General features: G+C 33.1%; 1 protein-coding gene across 1 annotated transcript in view; it reads left to right on the forward strand.

The window, feature by feature from the left end:
- Window positions 1-4,391, forward strand: part of LOC128171909 (transient receptor potential cation channel subfamily M member-like 2) — a 35,719-nt gene extending 31,328 nt beyond the window's left edge. The window contains exons 20-21 of the mRNA XM_052837677.1: window positions 1,443-1,615; window positions 1,851-4,391. Coding sequence (XP_052693637.1) covers window positions 1,443-1,615; window positions 1,851-1,963 — 286 coding nt within the window. The 3' untranslated portion in view covers window positions 1,964-4,391. The remainder of the gene's footprint in view (window positions 1-1,442; window positions 1,616-1,850) is intronic.
- The last annotated feature ends 15,900 nt before the right edge of the window (window positions 4,392-20,291 follow it).

The following is a 20,291-nucleotide window of genomic DNA, read 5'->3' on the forward strand; positions in this document are numbered from 1 at the left end:
AATGATATCAGAATGTCTTTCGGTTTATACTACTAAATGGGAATAAATATTGAAACTAAAATAGATATGACCTAGCCCACATTTCCTATAACGTTCTTAAATTCTGAAGATATTTTGATATTTTTTATCCTTCCAATATTAAAATATTTCTGATTTCTACATATTATGACGACTTTATATAAAGATATATATTCACAGAAAAACTAATATATTGACCATTTAATAAGAGAGAAAACTGATTATAGTGATTTTTTTCACACAAATCATAATATTTTAATGTTCAATTATTGTAACAATTTCTTACTTCTCCAATATGTCCTTTTTTGACTCCCGGTTTGTAAACTTCCAGTTTACACATGAAAAATACAAAATATTAAAAGGACCCTTGTTTCAATTCCATTTTTTGATTATAAACTAAGAGATTCATGAATTAGTAATTCAAGCTACACAATCGTAGGTGACAACTTCTTCCTATGTCTTACTGTTTTCAAGATATTAGGTATAAAACTTTGAAAAAAGCGGGATGAAAAAAAAATTAGAATAAAGGACAGATTTAAGGAATGAGGCATGAGAAATGTTAAAATTGTCATAATCATCATATATTTTAAGTTTCATTATAACTATTGAGAACTGTTGGGGTTTTTTTAAGTTGATAAAAAAGTGCCTATGTGAATTTAAAGTTCAATTTAATCCACGCATGTCACGTTTCCTAAAACAGTTTTTAAGCAAATATTTTATATTTCGTATTATATAAGGAGACCTAATGCATGGACCGGAAATGGTTCTGAAAATAAGATTCCGGAAAATTGGAATCTTGAGGGATCATTATTCAACACAGCTCTTTAGCTGTACTTTTTTTGTCATCCGATTTTTAAAATCTGTTTGGTTTATAATTTAAAGCGGAGAGTACAATTTAAAAATTATGGCCCAATGTGCCCATTTTTGACTCCTTGTTGGGGTTTAAGGGGCCTAAATATTAAGATTTAAATAAAGTTCAAAAAATTATTTTCAGAAAGTTATCTCTCTTTGCTAAAATAATGTAATGACTAAATGCTCTACTCATTCTTTTGCTTTGTGCTTTGTCCGAGATATGAAAAAAAAGACTCTTTTATGATGTTCAAAAAGAAATAAATTTAAAGTGAAGCTTCTTTTAAAATTCTGAAGGTATCCTGCTTTCGACATTTGTTATAAGTTCTTTTTCATGCAAGTGTATATACATGTATCAAGGCGTTGAAGAGTTCGGGGAAATATGTTGTTTTTTTCTGATATTTTTTATATAAAAGGGGAAAAGGGGATGTCGAAAAGCTTTTCTCTTTTGTTTAATACAAAAAAAATTCTAGTTATCTTTGAAATTGGCCAAAAAAAGAGAGAAAATTGCTAATTTTATTCAATGTGTGTGTTGTTATAAAAGAAAGAACAAATTTTAATTTTATATCAAATAGCTACACATTCGAAAGAGTACAGGAGAATTCGGAAAAGCTGTGGAGATTTGAAAGATACACGGTGATCAATGACTACGACTGGAGAATTCCGTCCCCCATCAACCTGGTGTTCCTCCCCTACCGATTCTTCTGTTGCCCAACGAGAGAGAACTGCTGTCTACATAAGTGCCAAAGTAAGAAAACTAGTCGTTTCATTAGCAATGGATAGGAAAGATTTGGTCGCTTGATTACATTTAATCCATTTTCATTTGGTTCTGATTAGAATTATTACTAAACATTCTACATAAAATGATATAGAATCAATGTTCTTATCAATTTTTACATGAGTTTTGTCCACGATTTGTTGACCAACAGGAATATTAAGTACGATGATAAGCTTCTTGTATTTCTCTCTTTTATTTTTGCAAGCACGTTGCAACGAGAAGAAAACAAAGAAGAAAAAGGAGAAAAAATTAAAAGATTTGGCGTTTCGGAGGAATTTGCAAAAGATAATAGCTCTAAGAAATCACAACAGAATTTAACACCAACCAATTTTTCCGAGATTTAATCTTAAGTAGTGGATAGGATATGTAAAACTAACATGAAGAGGAATAAGTGTACTCTTGATAAAAGGGAATGTAAAGAAAAATCTCAGTAAACGTGTAATGATAATTGGCAGATAATTTAAAATTATTTAAATGTAATCGTTGCAGTTACAGTTTATGTCTCCGAAAACATACATGTGAATATTTTGAAGATAAGAGCGTTATGTAATACATACATTAACATGTTGAACTGACATTAAAGGAATTATACATCTATCATATACTGGGAATATGTTGCTGCTGTACAATAACTGATGTAATACTTTGTTGTATTACTGTTGGTTTTTAGGGTTTTGTGTTTTGCTTTTATTGGTTTTTCTTTGATTTTGTTTTTGTGGGTTTTTTTCCTTTTTTCCCTTCATTTTTTCTATTTATACAATTAATTTTTTTTAGCGTCTATTTTTCCCTTTTTCATTAGATTGGTAACAACAATCTTGTAACCACAATTATTCTCAGAAAATCCAAAGTCTACTTACTATATAAATATATTTTATTGTAACAAAACTGGTTTTTTTTTATAATTTACCCACATCCCTTATCTTTTGAGCATTTCAAAACCTTTTGATGAACAATATATATATTTTTTAACTTTGTGACGTTTGCATCGATCAAATATGACTGTTAAACCAAAAACTTAAGGTTAACACAAGTAATAGCTTTCCAAAAAGCTTGCCTGACTAAACAAAATTATTCAATAGAAGCATGCATGTATCAATTAGGTTATCTTCTCAGATATGAATTTTTATTTTCGCTGCTGATCATAAATTTATAAACGGAACGTGCAAATTAAGGACGAAATGTCAGTCTTTTCCTCTATCTAGAACATGTAAATATATATCAATTGAAATTCATTAATTTTATTAATTCATTTTTTTTAGAAATGTACACATATCATATAAGTGCATATAAGCTTGAAAGCTGGAGAGTAAATAGTCGTTTTTTTTTTTAATTGTACATGTATTTGTTATTTAAATTAAGATGCGAAATCAACTGAAAGGCATTTTTAAAAATTTCAAACCATATGAAATATGAAAGGGTCTACAAACACGTTTTGATTTAAAATGTGTGTGGGCAGCTTAATCAAAATCATCTTGAGAAGTAATTAAAAAAGGGTGAATTCTCAAATTCATGAACAAAAACCCTAAATGTAACTTCAATTCAATTAGAGTTCCTTATTTGCAGTTTCATTTATTGCATGCTCCTAAAAAATTGGAGGGGGGATCCATGATATTTCCATTTATCCTATAAAGTTAAGAAAAGTGCCAGCTGCCAAAAAAGTGTGGAGGGGGAAGCAGCCTCCCTCACCCCAACTCCCGATGCTACGTGCCTGTGATGTAATCACATGGTGTGCTCTGGGGTATTCGCATGATCCCAATTAACGGACTCGTCAACTCGCGCGCAAAATCTATGAATGAGACATTATGGCGCGGAATCCTGTTATTACCGAGAGCCACGGGGAGGGGGTCAGATGAATTGTTGACATTTGTTTTGTAACAGCTATATACATGTATATTATACTTTGGTTCGGATGTTTTGGAAGAAATCTATCGAATTAAGAAACACATTTGATTAGTAATTGTTAAATGTAGTAATGTACGTTTAGTAAGACTTGCGAGTTATGATCCCTTTTCAAGATTAATGAAATCACCCAACTGAACGAAAATCGGGTCATACCCCGCTCTGGCGATTTAGTTCCTCCAATAAACATTCCAGCTGTATAAATATATATTTGTTTTAATCCAAACTGATGACTCTCCTGTAATAATGATAATCCAACACCAATTATTATTTACATTGTACCGTAATAGACAATATGATACAACTTGTTGCGATGACCCCCTTCCCCTTTTTCACCGTTCAAATATGGTGGGATGCTGATCTATTTTTAAATCAGGATTACACACGTGTACTGCATAGTGAAAGTCCCTTTTACTTGAAAACTCCTGCTCGCTGTTGTTATTACATGCCATATAACATTTTCATCCATTGTTAATGTAAATGCTGACATCTTAAACATGCATCGATTAATTTATTTTGTGAAATATCATGATATTGCTTGTCCCATTGTCTGCACTGTTTCGGAGATTGCAACTTTTAAACCTTAGATATGCCTGACGTCATGACGTCAGGCAAATAATGTTTGATTTATTTTAAGTTTACCGTTGATATGATGCACAGGAGTTTATCAGTTATATAATGCATTCATAATTAATAAATGTGTATAAGCTTTAAACATTTTATGTATGATACAATTTTAAAATCATTATCACTGACAAAAAGCAGGCGGATTGAGAAAGAGTTAAAGAGGGGTGGGGTAATTTGATGACCTCACTTTAAAAACAATTTCTGTCATTGCCTCAATCTCGATATCTGAAATTGCAAAAATAAAAAATATTTAATTTATAATCTGGTATGTTTTGCAAATCTATCAATTTTGAATTTTATGAATAAAAAACCTACAAGATTGACGTTTACAAAGAATTGATATTTAGTTCAAAACACTTACAATGCATAAAAATTTGTAGAAATAAAAAGTTAAATAAGATCGTCTTTGTACATTAAGCATTTGTCTTTTCAGTTTTTAACCTATCTTTAAAATTCAACGATGGACAGTATATCATTCCTACTAATGTTCTGCATTGTGTTCATATGGTCTGTCATTGCAAATTAACAAATTAAACAAACGTCAATTTCTACCTGTTTACAAGACTGAGAAAGAAGGAAAAACATATAATCTGATTGACAAGCGTAGTTATCATTTCTTTAATATTCTACGACAATTTTAATGGTTTGTAAAAATACGCCGTCAAGTAACAAAAAATAGCTGACTTATTTGAATCACACACTATATATATATATATACATATATATATATATATATATATATATATATATATATATATATATATATATATATATATATATATATATATATATATAATTAGCTGTTTTTATGACATATTTTAGCGAGAAGTTTACCTTTAAAGCCATATATCTAAAATTTGACATCACTGGCCCCAATGTTTTATAATGTCAAAATGATACTGAATACACATCTCGCCAAACTTAATTGATCTTATAAAATTCTTGATATTCAAAAGGCTTTGTTTATGTTTTTTTTTTTTTTTTCAAATCAAATTGTAACTATTAGAGAAAATGTCAATTTCAAGTCTTAAAAGCTAACAAATAATAATAATGCAGCTTCGTAAACATTTTTTCTTCGTAATCCCTTTAATTTAGTGTGACCATTGTGCATAATAAAAACAGTATTTGAAAAAATAAGTTTGCATAATCAAAAATACTGACAACAAATCCAAATCAGGCTGAAATTGCAATTTTGGTGCAAAAAAGGCAAAACAAACTAGCCATAACTCAAAAGGAGGAACACTGACCCCACCCCTATTATCTTTATATTTTTAAAGTATGTTTTGTCAGCAGATTTCAATGATATACGTCTTAACACATTCTTGATACAAGAACATTGAAGAGCAGGATACCTTAATTCTGAGTCAATTTGTTCATGGGTAAGGTTTTTTGTACAAGTGATACAATACTCGGTCTGGCAAACAGCGCGCTGGCCGCTTATACTGTTAGAATATTCGCAAATCGGTTTTTTAACAATTTGTGGTCGCTTGGATATTTTCATGGTTACATCAGAGTTAAACCCCTGTCACACCGGAGCTGCGTCCTCACGGCGATCCCGCTGCGTCCTTAAATAATGTAAAACGCCAAGGTAAACGCAGTAGAGTCTCCTAGAGCGCCGTAAGAACGCAACGGCATCTTCGTCCATCGCGGTGGGATCGCCTTGAACATTGAAGAACGCCATGCGACGGCGCGCACTTTGAACATGCACAAAATACGCGCCGTGGCTCGGCGTTCTGATTAACACGCCGTAGAAGCGTAGTGAGGTCGCCAACAGCGCCACGAGAGCTCCGTCGGCGCGCTCAAGGAACGCAGCTAATCGCAGTGTAGACGCAGTGATAAGTCAATTGCGCTTGCATGGAGACCTCACGGAGTCCTTTGGGATCTCACTGCGTCTCTATCGCGCTCTCACTGCGCTCTCACTGCGCATCCACAGCGTTTAAACAAGTTGCTTTCCATTTGGCTGCGTTCACACAGCGACCCCAAAGAGCTGTTGCTGCGTTAATCGCGCTCTCGTGACGTTTCTGCTGCGTTTATACCGCGCTCCCACGGCGTTTCTACTGCGTTGTCATCAAGACCACGAAAACTCCAATAATGGCTGTTGTACAATAGCAAGCGATGTAATAATTATCAAACTGGATGTAGATGACTATGTAAAAAGTAGAATTTGCTAATATTCCAAGACCTATCAATGGACGTCGATGGAATTCATGCCATTTGGTTCTGATGTGTTCAAATCTTTTCTATGTTTTCTAACAACTAATAACGGATTTTTTTGTAGACCTGACTACTAAAAGTTTTATCCTAGTCCTTCACAAATTGTTAAGAAGTAACTATGTTTCAATATTACAATGTACCTTTTCATAAAATCAAAACAATTTTTTAATCATTTGTTTACTAGTTGTAAATTCTCGTTTTTTTCCCATACAATTGTACAAATTAATATTAGCCTACGTCTTGTGCACGCAGTCAGCGCGCAGAGCACGCCGTGGACGCGCGGTAAAATCTCCTAGCACGCCATGAGAGCGCAGCGGAGACTCGGCGAGAGCGCAATTAATCGCCAAGTAGTACTCCGTGGAAACGCAGTTACACGCCGTGGAAGCTCCGTAAGAACGCCTCGGTCGCCGTGACGACTCCACTTGTAAAATTTTCAAATAAAACGGTACATTTTTTCTGAATTTTCCTTGCGATCCTACGGCGATTCCATGAATTTTACAACGCCGTGAACACGCCGTGGGGACGCAACTTGGTGTGACAGGGCCTTAAGATTTGCAATATTTAAAAAAAATAGTGTTGTTCTTTTATTTTAATCCTATATGATTGTTCAATTAATGCTGTCTTGAACTCGATACTTAAGGTGTTATGCTATATATTAAATGGAATGAGGAAAATATTTAGCATCACAAAACATTGGAAACTGTACGTTATCAATTAAAATAACATTTCGAATTTCTTTTGAAAAATACAAATGCAAATTATTTATGTACACGTTTCCTATCTTGTGTATATTAAGTATAGGTCGTGATCATTACCTGTGTAAAGTGATTAAAAAACCCAGGAAAAAAACGGAATTCCCTGAAGGTTATCACAAATGTTCAAGACAAACAAAAGAATGACTGTAAATCGCGTACGGCCTCGTCTTACCATATAGAGGCTTCTTGAATAATGTGAGTGTTGTCGATTCAGTTGATTCTCATTTAGCTAACACTCTGAAATTCTCATTACCAATCAGCCTCCATGTTGAATGTTATACCTGAGGGATCAGCAGGCTATAGTTTTCAAATGTGAATGTATTTGTTATCAATTGCCTGCGAATTGGAAGAATAATTTGCTGAAACAAGATATCTGTGAACGAATGCTCACTAGGAATACAAACACTCCATGTGAAATACAAATAAGTAAAGTCGACATTTAAGGTGGTATAGGACACTTCCATGTTGTGTCGTACTATTTATCGAAATAAACATAAAAATCAAGTGTAATTTTTAAATAGTTTATTTCCAAAGTTTGTCATCTAACAGTGAAGCGCAGTGGGTTAAAGTGGTCACTACGAATCTTAAAATCATGAGTTCGAATCCCGCTGGGGATTTTAAAATTGTTACGTATTTTTTGGTTAAATATTATAAGATTTGAAAATCGGTTAAAGTATTTTAATTATAAGGTACTTTAAATAACATTAATATGGACAGATGTCCCATACCCCCTTACATGTAACAGGAAGTTGATATTAGATTGGTTCAAAATAGATCGTACCAAATAGCATGCCTTATCAAAGAGTGTGTAACATTTTCAAGCATCTGGGGTGAATAGTTTCTTAGAAATTTTTGACAAAAATATGTTTGAAAATTTAGGGGAAAAAAGTCAGTATCAAACAGGAAATTAAAGTCCGATTGGTACCCCCCAAAAAGTCCAAACACATGGCATACCTAACTTAAAAGTGTGCTAGAATTTTAATCACGCGCAGTGAATAGTTTCTGAGATATCTTTAACGGAATATTTGTCGGAATGCAATAAAAACAAAACCAACCATATATCATACCTGAACAAAGACTGTGTTAAAGTTTTAAGCATTTGCGGTCATTTGCAAGGAACGGCAATTTGTTTGAAAATTTAAAAATAAAAATAAACAAAGTCATCATTTAACAAGAAGTTGATGTTCAATTGGTACAAAAAAGACCCAACTGTATGATATGACTGAACAAAGAATATTTTAAAATGCTCTAGACTACACAATATATATGAAGAAATAACATTGGTAATGATAAATAATATAAGCTGTAATTAAATCAGGTTTGTTATGTGAAAGTATTCAAGAAATACGTCGTGCTGGCGGGGATGCTGAACAAAACATAGCATATAACTGTTTCATCGAAAACTGAACTAAGCTGAAGACTTTGGGGTAACAAGTATTTCATATGCACTACTTTGCATGCCTTTATTTATCTAGGTTAGATCTGTGTCCAAAGAAAATTACTTTTCGATCGAAGTTTGCATCTTCAAGTTGATTTTATGACTCTACTGGTTATGAGTACCTTTCTAGTCGAGGTTTAGGTTGCTGATTGCGAAACTCTGGACTAAGTTATTTGGTATTGAGAAAATGGTGAAGAGTTGATAATTATTTAAACATTATGAGTTTTGATTCCCTTGACATGATGACTGACCAAGTGAATACTTCAACAAATGTAAAGCCAGTCGAGCGGTCGTATGCAGTATGTTCTTATCTCCTATATTTGGTAACGTTATATATCTGTCTTGAAGTGAGACCTAGGTTCGTCTATTCAAAAGTTTATTTACAATAACACAAGAAGAAATCAAATTGTAAACGCATATTGTATACCCTGTCTTAAGATATCTTCAATTCATATTTTGTTTATTTACTCGATAAAATAAATACCCCACAGTTCAAACGGTTAACATTTAATGGTAGAAAAACAATTCAGAGATACCTTTTTTGAAACGCCCCCACTAGCTTGTCGGATACACGGCTTAAGAAGTCAATATTGTTCAAATTTTACATGTTTTTCTACATTTTTGATGCATATATACAATAAAAGGGTAAAAATATGTTGTTTCTCGTTCATTTCAAGAGTAATTATCATAAAAGATGTTATTTCAAGGTGAAATGTACATTTATATATCCTACATGTAATGGTAATGGAGTCTATTGGAAAGAGGGGGTGGCTTTTTCAATTCTGTAAATACATCTAAAATATCCTTTTTGGATAGGAAGGAGCAAAAACTTGAGTTTTTTGACACATTGTATACTTTGATAACTGCATTTGTCTACATGTAAAGTTAATTTGAAATAAAAATATGCTGTTTTAAAAACAATTGGGTGATATAAGTAAGGTGGCTTAATGTATTTCATAAAATTAGACAGTAAAATGGCTGGAAATTTAATGATTTTATTGCTAAAATATGTTTTAAAGTATTTATTCTTATCTCAGTAATTAACTTAAGCCTATTAATTGTCATCAGGATAGGAAATACCTACTCTCTAAGCCAATTTACTCTAGCGGTTGTCATTCTACACATTTAAGAGGAAGTTATTCCCCTTGAATATTTTTGCTAATAAATCATGTAATGACATATATAGCCAAGAAAATCATCCATTTTCACAAAATATATTACTTATGGTACAAAATCCACTCAAAATTACACTTAAAGCTGCTTGGTCCGATTTTTTGTTATTACAATATAAAATTGTTTTCCATACAAACCATTTCTCTTATAAAGTTATGGACTTTCTCCTTTTTACACCAGCAGAATCAGTCTTCTTTCAAAGTTAGAAATATTCAAAGTAAATAGAAACAATTTCTTTTTGGTCAAACGAAAAAACAAACCAAAATGCATCACGGTAATGTTTAGAAAAGGAAACCGTTTGGTTTCGTCCCCCGAATAATTGGAGTTATTCAACCCGCATGCTATGCATCGATTGGAAAGAAAGCAAATTTCAGAAATATTAGCGAACAAAAGTTACACATGTTTATTTGTAATTTGTCTGATCATTTCGACCTGTATCTAAAGCGATGTCAAAGTCGTATTACAACCATACCCGTCTCGTTGTCAGGGGTGAACTTTAACATGAGGCGAAATAACGCGCTCCCCTTTTGTGTCGTTTGTTTTGTTGGCAAATTTTGTACGCATTTTTTTCATTGAAATTTGGCCTAATTGACTGGGAAAACGACTGCAATTTATTTTACTATACATATACTAAGCATAACCACCGTTTAAAAGCGTGCATTAAATTTGATATAAAATCGGACAAAGCAGCTTTGAAGGAGAAATCTGAACATACCATGTAGTTTTGAAGGTGGCAGGGGACAGTTTTTTTATACAGTTCATCGTAGCCAAGGGATGCATGTCTTCCGAACTCTGTAACTAGAATTTCCTCAGGTCCCATTCAGCACATATTATACAATTTCGTATGATTCGATAATATAAAACATCGTTCATATAATACAATAATACATATCGCAATATCATATGTATCATGTGATAAAATAATATAAAATACAGCTAGCGCGGGGGTGTTAAGGAAGCATATGGAATCTGAGTTACATGTAATTCCGTGAAATCACAAATTTTAGTTATTATGTACATATTCAAATATCTAGGCAAAGAAACGTAGATCAAAAACAAATAAAAAATACTGAAAACAATTTTTTTTCCAGAAATTAGTTTTGCTTTTACTTGGTATGTTTATTAAATTTTTGAAACCGCTGGGTAGTGTTGTTCTATCTCATTTTATGTTGGGGAATATGCATAAGCTATTTATAGTTGTCACGTGATAATGCACCAATGTGGCAGTTATGTACTACCCGATTTTTGCACTTACATCTATTTAAAAGGATAATACTAAGTTTTTGATCTTATTCAAAATAATAATTTAATTTCACGATTTTGAATATAACAGTCAAAATAAGACGCTAAATTGCCCATATGCTTCCTTAACACCCCTCGCAAGTCAAGTATCATATTATACAATCTTGTATTCAAATACACAATGATATGCATAACAATATAATGATAAAAAATCATATCATAAAATATCAGAAATATGATATAGTATTGTATCATATTTATCAATTATGCATCATACCATACGATATTATATCATAGGAATCATGTTTATCGTTTAGCAAAAAATACATATATCAAGCAGGTTTGAGTGAGGTAGGAGATTTTTTAAGCATCCTTAATAATGGAGATCAGGTTTTGCATCTGAAGGTACTTCTGCGAAAATGTTGTATTATAGTTTAATCAACTATCTACAAAACGTGTGATCTTTTCCGAAAAACTAAATCTTATCCAGCATCCGATACCTATGGCTCAGATTCAGCATTCAAGCCTGTCAGATGCATCTGTATTATGCGACGCATCATCCATGCAAGTGTTGATGAAGTTAGAACCAGTAATAACTAACATGAAATCATCAGAGAGCACCTGCTCCGAAAAATTTTACCAGCTCTTAAAACCTTAACCTGCTCCAGCATCCAAAACCTATGGGTCAGATTCAGCATTCAAGCCTGTCATGTGAATCAGTATCATAAGACAAACCATCCATGCATGTTTGGTGGAGTTAGGACCAGTAATAAATAAGATATATTTTTAGCATCCTTGATAATGGAAATCATGCTCTTCATCTGAAGCTACCTCTGCAATTCATTTATATTATAGTTTAATCAACTATGCAACTATACTAACTTAGATATTGCTATCAAAGGGCACCTGCACCACAAACGTTAACCTGCTCTAAAAATCTTAACCTTCTCAAGCATCTGAAATTCAAGACCCAGATTCAGCTCCCACGACATTCAATAAGTATGTCCAGATGCATCGTCCATGAAAGTTTGGTGAAGACAGGACTTGTAAGTTATAACTTAGATGCAGGATCTGCAACAAAAACTTTACCAGGTCCGGACGCCAACGCCGACGCCGGGGGTATAGAATAAGCTCCTCCCGACGTTGTCTCAGTTAACTCATAAACAGCCAAAACGCCTTTTAATGAGAATTTGAGTCTGATATCATCATGATTTTATCGTGCAGTCCGTGATTTACTTTTATATCGATTAATGTTTCGACCAGTCGATTAACGGGGCGTGTAGATTTTAATTTGGACAGACCTATGAATCACAATTTTTTGTGTGCTCCAATATATAATATTCTTGGAAACCTTTCTTTGAACCTCACAACTTTTCGCAACGTCAATACCTTGCCATGTTATGGTTTTTGTTTGTTTGTTTGTTTGTTGTTGTTGTTGCTTTACGTTATTTTGCAAAAACAAACATGAATGAAAAAAAAAGTGCAAAAATGTTTTAAAGAAAGAATCTGTATGATTCAAATAGCATGGTACATGCATATTATCACCAGATTACCAAAATCTCACTTTAATTTCAAGTTTAAATACAGATACAGATATCCAGAGTTCTTCAAATATTTATCTCAAAATAGTATTCAGATTTTGACAATCTTAAATTTTACCGATAAATAATGTATTTTGTTATAATTATAAAGCATGAACCATTTAATTCTCAGAAAATTTATCATTTTAAAACAACTGAGAATAATCACGGAATAAGGAATCATTCTTTGAATACTATGGGATGATTTTAGTCGGCTCTTCATTATATCAAATAAAGCCCGAAGGGTTTTATGATATATTTGACCACGCTCAGACCGAAATCATCTCTTTCTTATATTCAAAGAATGATTCCTTATCACTTATATTTATATTTTTTTCTAATTTCTACTCTTTATAAAAACATTTTGATTTGTTCATGTAGCACACGTTATGTATTACTACTCAGCGCAGCTAATAACGTTGTTCGGTTATGCTATATAAAAGACACGCCGATTTTGTGTCGCTCGTCTTTTATGAAACTATTGGGCTATGTTCTTCAAGATTTTTTCGTAATGTTAGACAAAGACAGTTGAAAATATAAATTTATAGAATTATTTCTTTACAAATTAAATACTTGGATCATCAAAACCGATATAAAAAGAAATGAAATTAATTTTGTATGATATATTGAAAATTTGAATATTTATTTCCCGCTACTATAACGTATATTAGTATGCCCTAGTTTTCAACATTCTGAAGCTCTGGGGATAACGATAACAAAACAATGTCATACAAATGCATTCAACGTCTGACTCTCAAAACTTCACAGTTAAAAAAAAAATAAGAACACACAATACAAAATAGGAAAATCGCTTGCACCAATATCATCAAATCAATGTATATACAGAAAACAAAACATGTCATAAGTACACATATCATAGGGATTTTTATTGATGGAGAAAATACCAATTATCATGCAGTTTTGGTTTATTTAATAAATCGCTACATGTAAAGACATGTATGTGTTACCTGCTAGAATACGCCTTAATTTATAAATATTGCAGTTAACAACGGCTTAATACTAGTGTCTAGTGTCGCCACTAGATCGTCTTGCAACATCTTATTGATTTCTTCTCTAAATCTTGTACATTTTTATTGGTGTCGTTTGGAAGATTTACTTACACATATTTACATTATCCAGTGTCTTTGCCTGTGATAACACTACGTATCGATTTCTTACTATATAACTCATAATACAAATGACGCCAAATTGAGGCGCCAGCGGGGTTTGTTTATTTATATTTAAATAATTAATCGTTCGATGGCCTAAAAATATATAAATATAAGTAATAAGGAATCATTTTTTGAATATTATGAGGTGATAATTTCGGTCGGGCTTTATTGGGTTTGATCACGCCCCGACCAAAATTATCACCTCATAATACTCATAGAATGATTCCTTATTTAATGCGAGTGTCTTAATCCAATTGCTGGCACTGCTGGCGTACGACTTACCTCCGGACGCATATCTTACTGCATGTCTAATTCCTATCGTGCACAACTCGTTCGCTGACCTTTGCGAACGCGTACATCTTCCGTAAACGAACGATCCCTCGTTCCGTCGCCATTGAAATAATAATTTTTGGAATTCCACGACATCTTCGGAGACTTTCCTTTTCTAATAACTTTGCACTTGTCATATCTCCAATACCAAAGTCGCGTAAATATTTCCTGCTTATATGTCGTTGTGTACGTTTTCCCAATTCTGGTATTCTTCGTTTTCACCAACTGACGCCATTTCATTGTAGGTTGATAGTTTCAAATCCCACCACTGCTACCAATTTGTAACGGGGTTCGTTTTATTTGAAGGAAAACAATTTGTTATTCATGAATTTATTGGAAGTCTACCAAAATAGCTAAATGCGTCAGCACAGGATCAAATGAACGTGTCGAGGGGTCCGTACCTAGTCAATGCTAGGGTCTTGGGCTTTAATATAAAAATATCAAACAATAATAATTTTCCTCTCTAAAATGATTGGCCGAGATTTAAACTTAATTAGAACCACCAGGTAATGATTACCCGTGGCACGCTGTAGCTGGATAACCTACCCAAAAGGTAAACCCTCAGCAGAGGCAGTCACGGATTAAACGACTTATGCAGGACGGACATTGTACAACTTCTAACTAAACGCCTACCCCTTTCCTAATAAAACTCCTAGAGTATCATTGACGACTAACTTAGGCTGGTCTCTGCGAGAAAAGACTATAATAACCAACAAGCTGCCGGCCTCCAAACTCCTATTATCATTAATTTGGTAAGCCTCTCTCTCAAGGCAACCCATCTACTAAATCGTACTTTAGTCTAGAGAAAAGAACGCTGCGACTGCGATGCGCTCGCTTTTATACCCTCTGTTGGTCACGTGATAATCTCCGATGGGCGCTAGGTGACAATACAAACACAGTCGCCATGTGCCGTACGCATGATTCAACATTACATAACATAAAATCGTTATAGTTGAAGCCTTATTCAGACCAAGAAGTCTTAAATTAAAAGTCGCAGTCTTACTGACCATGCCTTATTCATGACTTCATTCAGGAAACCTTAGCTCTCATTCAGAGCCGAGCAAAACAATAATTCTCTTAAAATCAAGACAATCAGCATTACTATTGACAATGATTACCCGACAAACATAAAGCATCATCTATACAATTTCACAAATTAAACAATTAAAGGGAGATAATAACACAATAACATATACACTGATTATAAAAGTCTCTATTATATTGTTCATGAAAAAAAGTTGGCAGACAGAGCCGGAAGTGGTGGAAATACCTGGTGCATTTTCTCATCAATGTAGCCATTATTAAAGCCGTTATCATTTTCAAAGAGAGTGGCCAGTCAAGGAAAAACGATGCAGTCAACTGGATTTACGATTGGCATTATCAGAGGAGCTGATTGGAAAATGTTCTGGTAGAAAGAAACCAAATCCAACTCACAAACTTCAGAGTGTGACAAACCATATATTTGTCAGGTTAAGTAGAAGCAGGTCCTACTGCAAGCGGTGCTTTGTATCAACCCCCCAAAAAGGAAAGACACTTGTTATGTAATGTTCATCTATGCAACAATGCTTGTTACAGTGAATATCATAGAATTCACCAACATCAAGAAGACTGAGAGAATTGTCGTTGTCGCATGTTAACTGGGTTCATTTATTTTTATATAATTATCAATACTCACGATGCAGTTTTTTTTTAAGATAAGTAGCAGGGAATTAGATCTCAGTGTAAATAACTGCTGAAACCACAAAAACAAAAATGATTCCACCAGAATAATTGCTTTAAAACCAAAAGTTAATATTGCGTAATTTCATTTCGTAAATGCGATAAGAAGTTTGATTATGTCACAAAAATGAAATTGCATGTATACAGCAAAATGATAAGCGTATCAATATTCTACAAGTTCACATTACATCGAATTTGGGTTTTTATTTTGCATTTAATCGATTTCATAATCAGCCAAAATATAATGTATACTTCTGCGTATTTAAGGAAGTATGGGACTCACGATTTTGAATCTACCGCGCAACTCTGAATGAAGTAAACGAAGTCGCGGTCGTTAAATCTGTTGCTTCAATTCTAAGGTATTAAACAATAATATTAATTGAAGAAAGGATATTTTAAAGTGTCTTTTTAAAATAAAACGTGAAGATAAATGTTGATAAAAGTTAATTTAACCCATAACTCTGTTTTTACGACATAAATATCGGTTCGGTTTTGGCAATTCGGAGGAAACGTGGATTTGATCCGAAAAGATATAAAGGTTGCTAAAGCTAAGAAAAAGAATGGTCTAGTTCGAAAGTGGACGCTCTTTTGGGTAGACCAATCACATATTTGATATTACAGCTGAATAATTCTCATCACAGATGAAGCAAGATGACTCGACCGGAGCAAAAGCGATCTATCCAGGTTTGACCTACATTCATTGATAGAGTAAAAGTATTATGTAATCTCCGTCGAGATTGGAAATATTTGACAGACGCCTCTTCAATATTTCAGTCTCGGTGAATTTTTCTGAGATTAGAGTAAAAGTAAAATTGGTATGGGCATCATCGAACTTTTCCTAATTACACAATGCCGGGGTAATGCACTGGAGCTTGCATGTATTAGTCTCTGTTCATAAATATGTAAGATACCTATACCTATATAAGTAGGCACCGTATATACTCGTGAGTAAAGCCCCAGGCACCAAGGTGTAATTTCATAATTTAAAAAAATTATAATCATGTATACAAGTGTTTGACAATATGGTTCAATACACATATCAGAACCCAGTATTCTTAATGTATCTCATTATTAATAGTTAATTCTAAAATATATCAGAATTTGTATCATGTCGTTACATGTTTCGGATAATCAGATGTTACCAGTAGTCGATTTTTAACGCATGAGTTTATTCCCAAATGATGTTATACCACACATACGAAACCCCCTGCCGTTTCTATGCATAGCCATTTGTCGAATTATGTGGCATTCAATTTATATTTTGGCTACAAGTGGAAACTGCATATGATGACGACTTACTTTGATTTTGTATCTGATTCAATAATTTCTGATGCTATGTCTGAGTGAGGTTTAAAATGATTCAGTTTAGAGAACAATTGTTAACTGACAGCTAGTATGTGTGGCGTTGGGTGTTAAACTATCAGATATGCATGAATGATAGCGTCAGGAGATGTACATGTATTTTAAAATTGAAAGACTGATTGACACTTTAGGTGATGATATTTTTTATGGTATACACATATTGACAGCAAAATAAATTTCAAATAGGTGTTAAATAGGTGCCAAGTTTGTATGTAAAACTCAACCTCAGATTGGTCGTGGCAATTTTTAGACTGTATTGATCTCCTAGGAAAGAAGAGCTATATATACAATTATGCTGGTTGGCAGAAGAGAGCAAATCATAACTCAACTATTAATTCCATTATACCTTCTAGAATTATTTTGTTCCTACCTGGTATCTTGTTATAAGGTGCAAATAATTTAAAATGTGTACTTTAACAGAGGAATTTCAAGTTAAACGGAGGAGATTTGGGATTTAAATGAATATTTCTACTTTTTTCGGTGAATTTTAAAAAGTACTTGCACTGTTATAAAGATATCACTATTAGAACAGAGGAAATTGAGACTGCAATATCTTTTTTTTAAGTCATTGACATATGAGTTTCTCCTTTTCTAGTGAAAACATAACGTTTGAACATTTTATTTCAGTTCAAAAATAAAACTTTTAATTATATCAAAATATATTTTTTGACCATTTTGCATTGAAGTTCAACACAAAAAGCAACACATTTGCAGAGAAAATTCGGTTGCATTTTCTCAAATACTGAGGAGTCGTTGACAAAATATTTTTGTAAAAAATAATTCTGTTTATGATTTATGAATAGCATATAAGAACATTGAAATCAAATAATTGCAAATTCTATAGCATTGCTGTTGCAAGTGGTGTATTTAATGAGCTGGAGTATTTCCAAGAATGGTAGGTTTGGGTACCGTTACCATGGAAACAAACATATTAACCTATCAATTTTTTTTTATATTCTGTCAGAGGAAATACAGTGCTTACCGTCAAACCAAGTTTTATAAAAAAAAATTAATTACTTTGGTGTGAGTCCCATACTTCCTTAAAGGTCTGAGAGATGTAAATGTATGATAATAAATATTTATTTTCAATATTTGCTATCCATTCCGTACAATTGCGATTTACCACAAAATAAGCTATTTAGTTTTTCGTATTTTACATGTAGTAAAATACATGAATATAAACACTGTGGAATGGCGTTTTGAAAATTAATTTCATATCACTAATGTATACAAATGCTATCATTATCTTGTTCACTCCCCATCCCCTTCAAAGCTTTAAATCGTCACACGAGGTCGCCCAGAGCGCGGTAGATCCTGAGTGTTGCCAGATTGTTGAAAACGTCTCCATAATGACCGGATGGTGTTCCGATGAACTCCAAAGTGTCTTGCTACAGTATTTTGTGCCACTCCAGCTTGCAGCATCCAAACAGCACGATTACATTTGTTTTTGTTGAGTTGTGGCATGACATCGGGTACATTTTGTTGAAACTTAAGTGATTTCCTTAACAAAAAAAATTCAACAAATCCTCTACAGATCTTATTCCAAACAGTATTGGCCCGTAAAACTCGTGCGTACAAATTCTTCAATAAACTCATGCTCACTAACCATGAAAAGGTCCGTGCACCCAAACGGTTACCATCCGATATTGTCAAAAACATTACTATTATCGATTGTTTAAATTTTATATATACAAACAGTAGATATAGAAAAATTATACTAAATTTTATAATGCACATTTTCTTTTTTCCGCTAGTATATACCATCTCACATTGCAACTATGGAAAGATGTGTCCAAGAAAGGCACTTAACGTGTGTTGTTCTTATATGTGAAAAGGGCATAGTTGTTTATATCAAAAGATGTCAGCTACGATAAACCATAACAGTCAATTTTGGTGCACAATTTTCTTCAATTTTGAATGCATTTTCTAGCTCCTCTGCTGCATTTTTTGGTGATGTTGATGCACTGATCTAATTACAAGCCTCCAGACAGGCTAAATCTGTGTCAGATATGAATATTTCTTCTAGAGTATCCCAATCAATTTCTTCTACCTCAGATTTTTCCAAATGTTGATCAAAGTCATAATTAAGATTAAAGTCTGCCATGTTTTTTTTATTGTTTTTATATGTAATAGTTCCATGTTATGTATAATTTATAATTGTTTTAAAGGGGCATGGTCATGATTTTGGTCAAATTCTATTTTTCAATGAATTATGTACTATGTACAATGTTTTGGAATGCATTTCCAACAACCAAATGAAATTGGAGAGTCGGTAGTGAAGTTATAAAGAAGAAACAGGACTCATAATTCTTTGTCAGGTAAACAAGGCTCGTGCCCTGCTTTTGTTTACATTAGTTCAAATTACCGGTAAAAGTTCTTTTTCAAACTGATTTTCTCATTTTCTTATTCAATTAAAGCATGAATAAACAGATCTTAACGTTTACCACATTCATTTACGGTCTAAAACTGAAGTTTTCACTTTAACGTTCAAATTGTAAACAAACGCTTTGTTTACATTGCAAAGAATTGTACCCTCTGTAACTCGCTTTTAACTCAACGAATGACACTTAAATTTTGGTTGCCTATTAACACCAATTCTCTGTGAACACCAAAAATACGTGGCCACGCACTATCATAGAATTGAATTTTATCTCTCTGACTTGAAAGAGTGTTCCATATGAAGACTCTCAGTGGGTATATTTTTGACAGTTCATACTCAGTTTCCATAGCGACGACATTGAAACATTTTGCTTCTGGCCAAAATGACATATAGAGTACCATTATATCAATAACTCGTATGCTCCCTAAATGCATGAAGGTTTGATCATGACATTTGTTTAATTTTATAATCAAGTAATCGATGCACTTGTACACATAAATTGATTTAAGTGAAATGTACAGATAACAATACCATCGGTTTTTGTTTCATAGATTTAGCTTATAAAATAGTGAAAAACAGGCACATTAAATAATAACAATTTAATTTTAAGCAGGCAATTGAAAGCGGGAATAAACATTTTTGTAATAAGATAAGACCTTGGTCTAATAGATACAATCAAAATTGGCTTGGGTGTATTCACTGGGCTTTAATTTACAACTATTTGAAGTTACCGCTTTTCCACAAAATCCAACTTA

The sequence above is a fragment of the Crassostrea angulata genome, chromosome 2 (genome assembly GCF_025612915.1).
Source record: "Crassostrea angulata isolate pt1a10 chromosome 2, ASM2561291v2, whole genome shotgun sequence".
Lineage (NCBI taxonomy): Eukaryota > Metazoa > Mollusca > Bivalvia > Ostreida > Ostreidae > Magallana > Magallana angulata.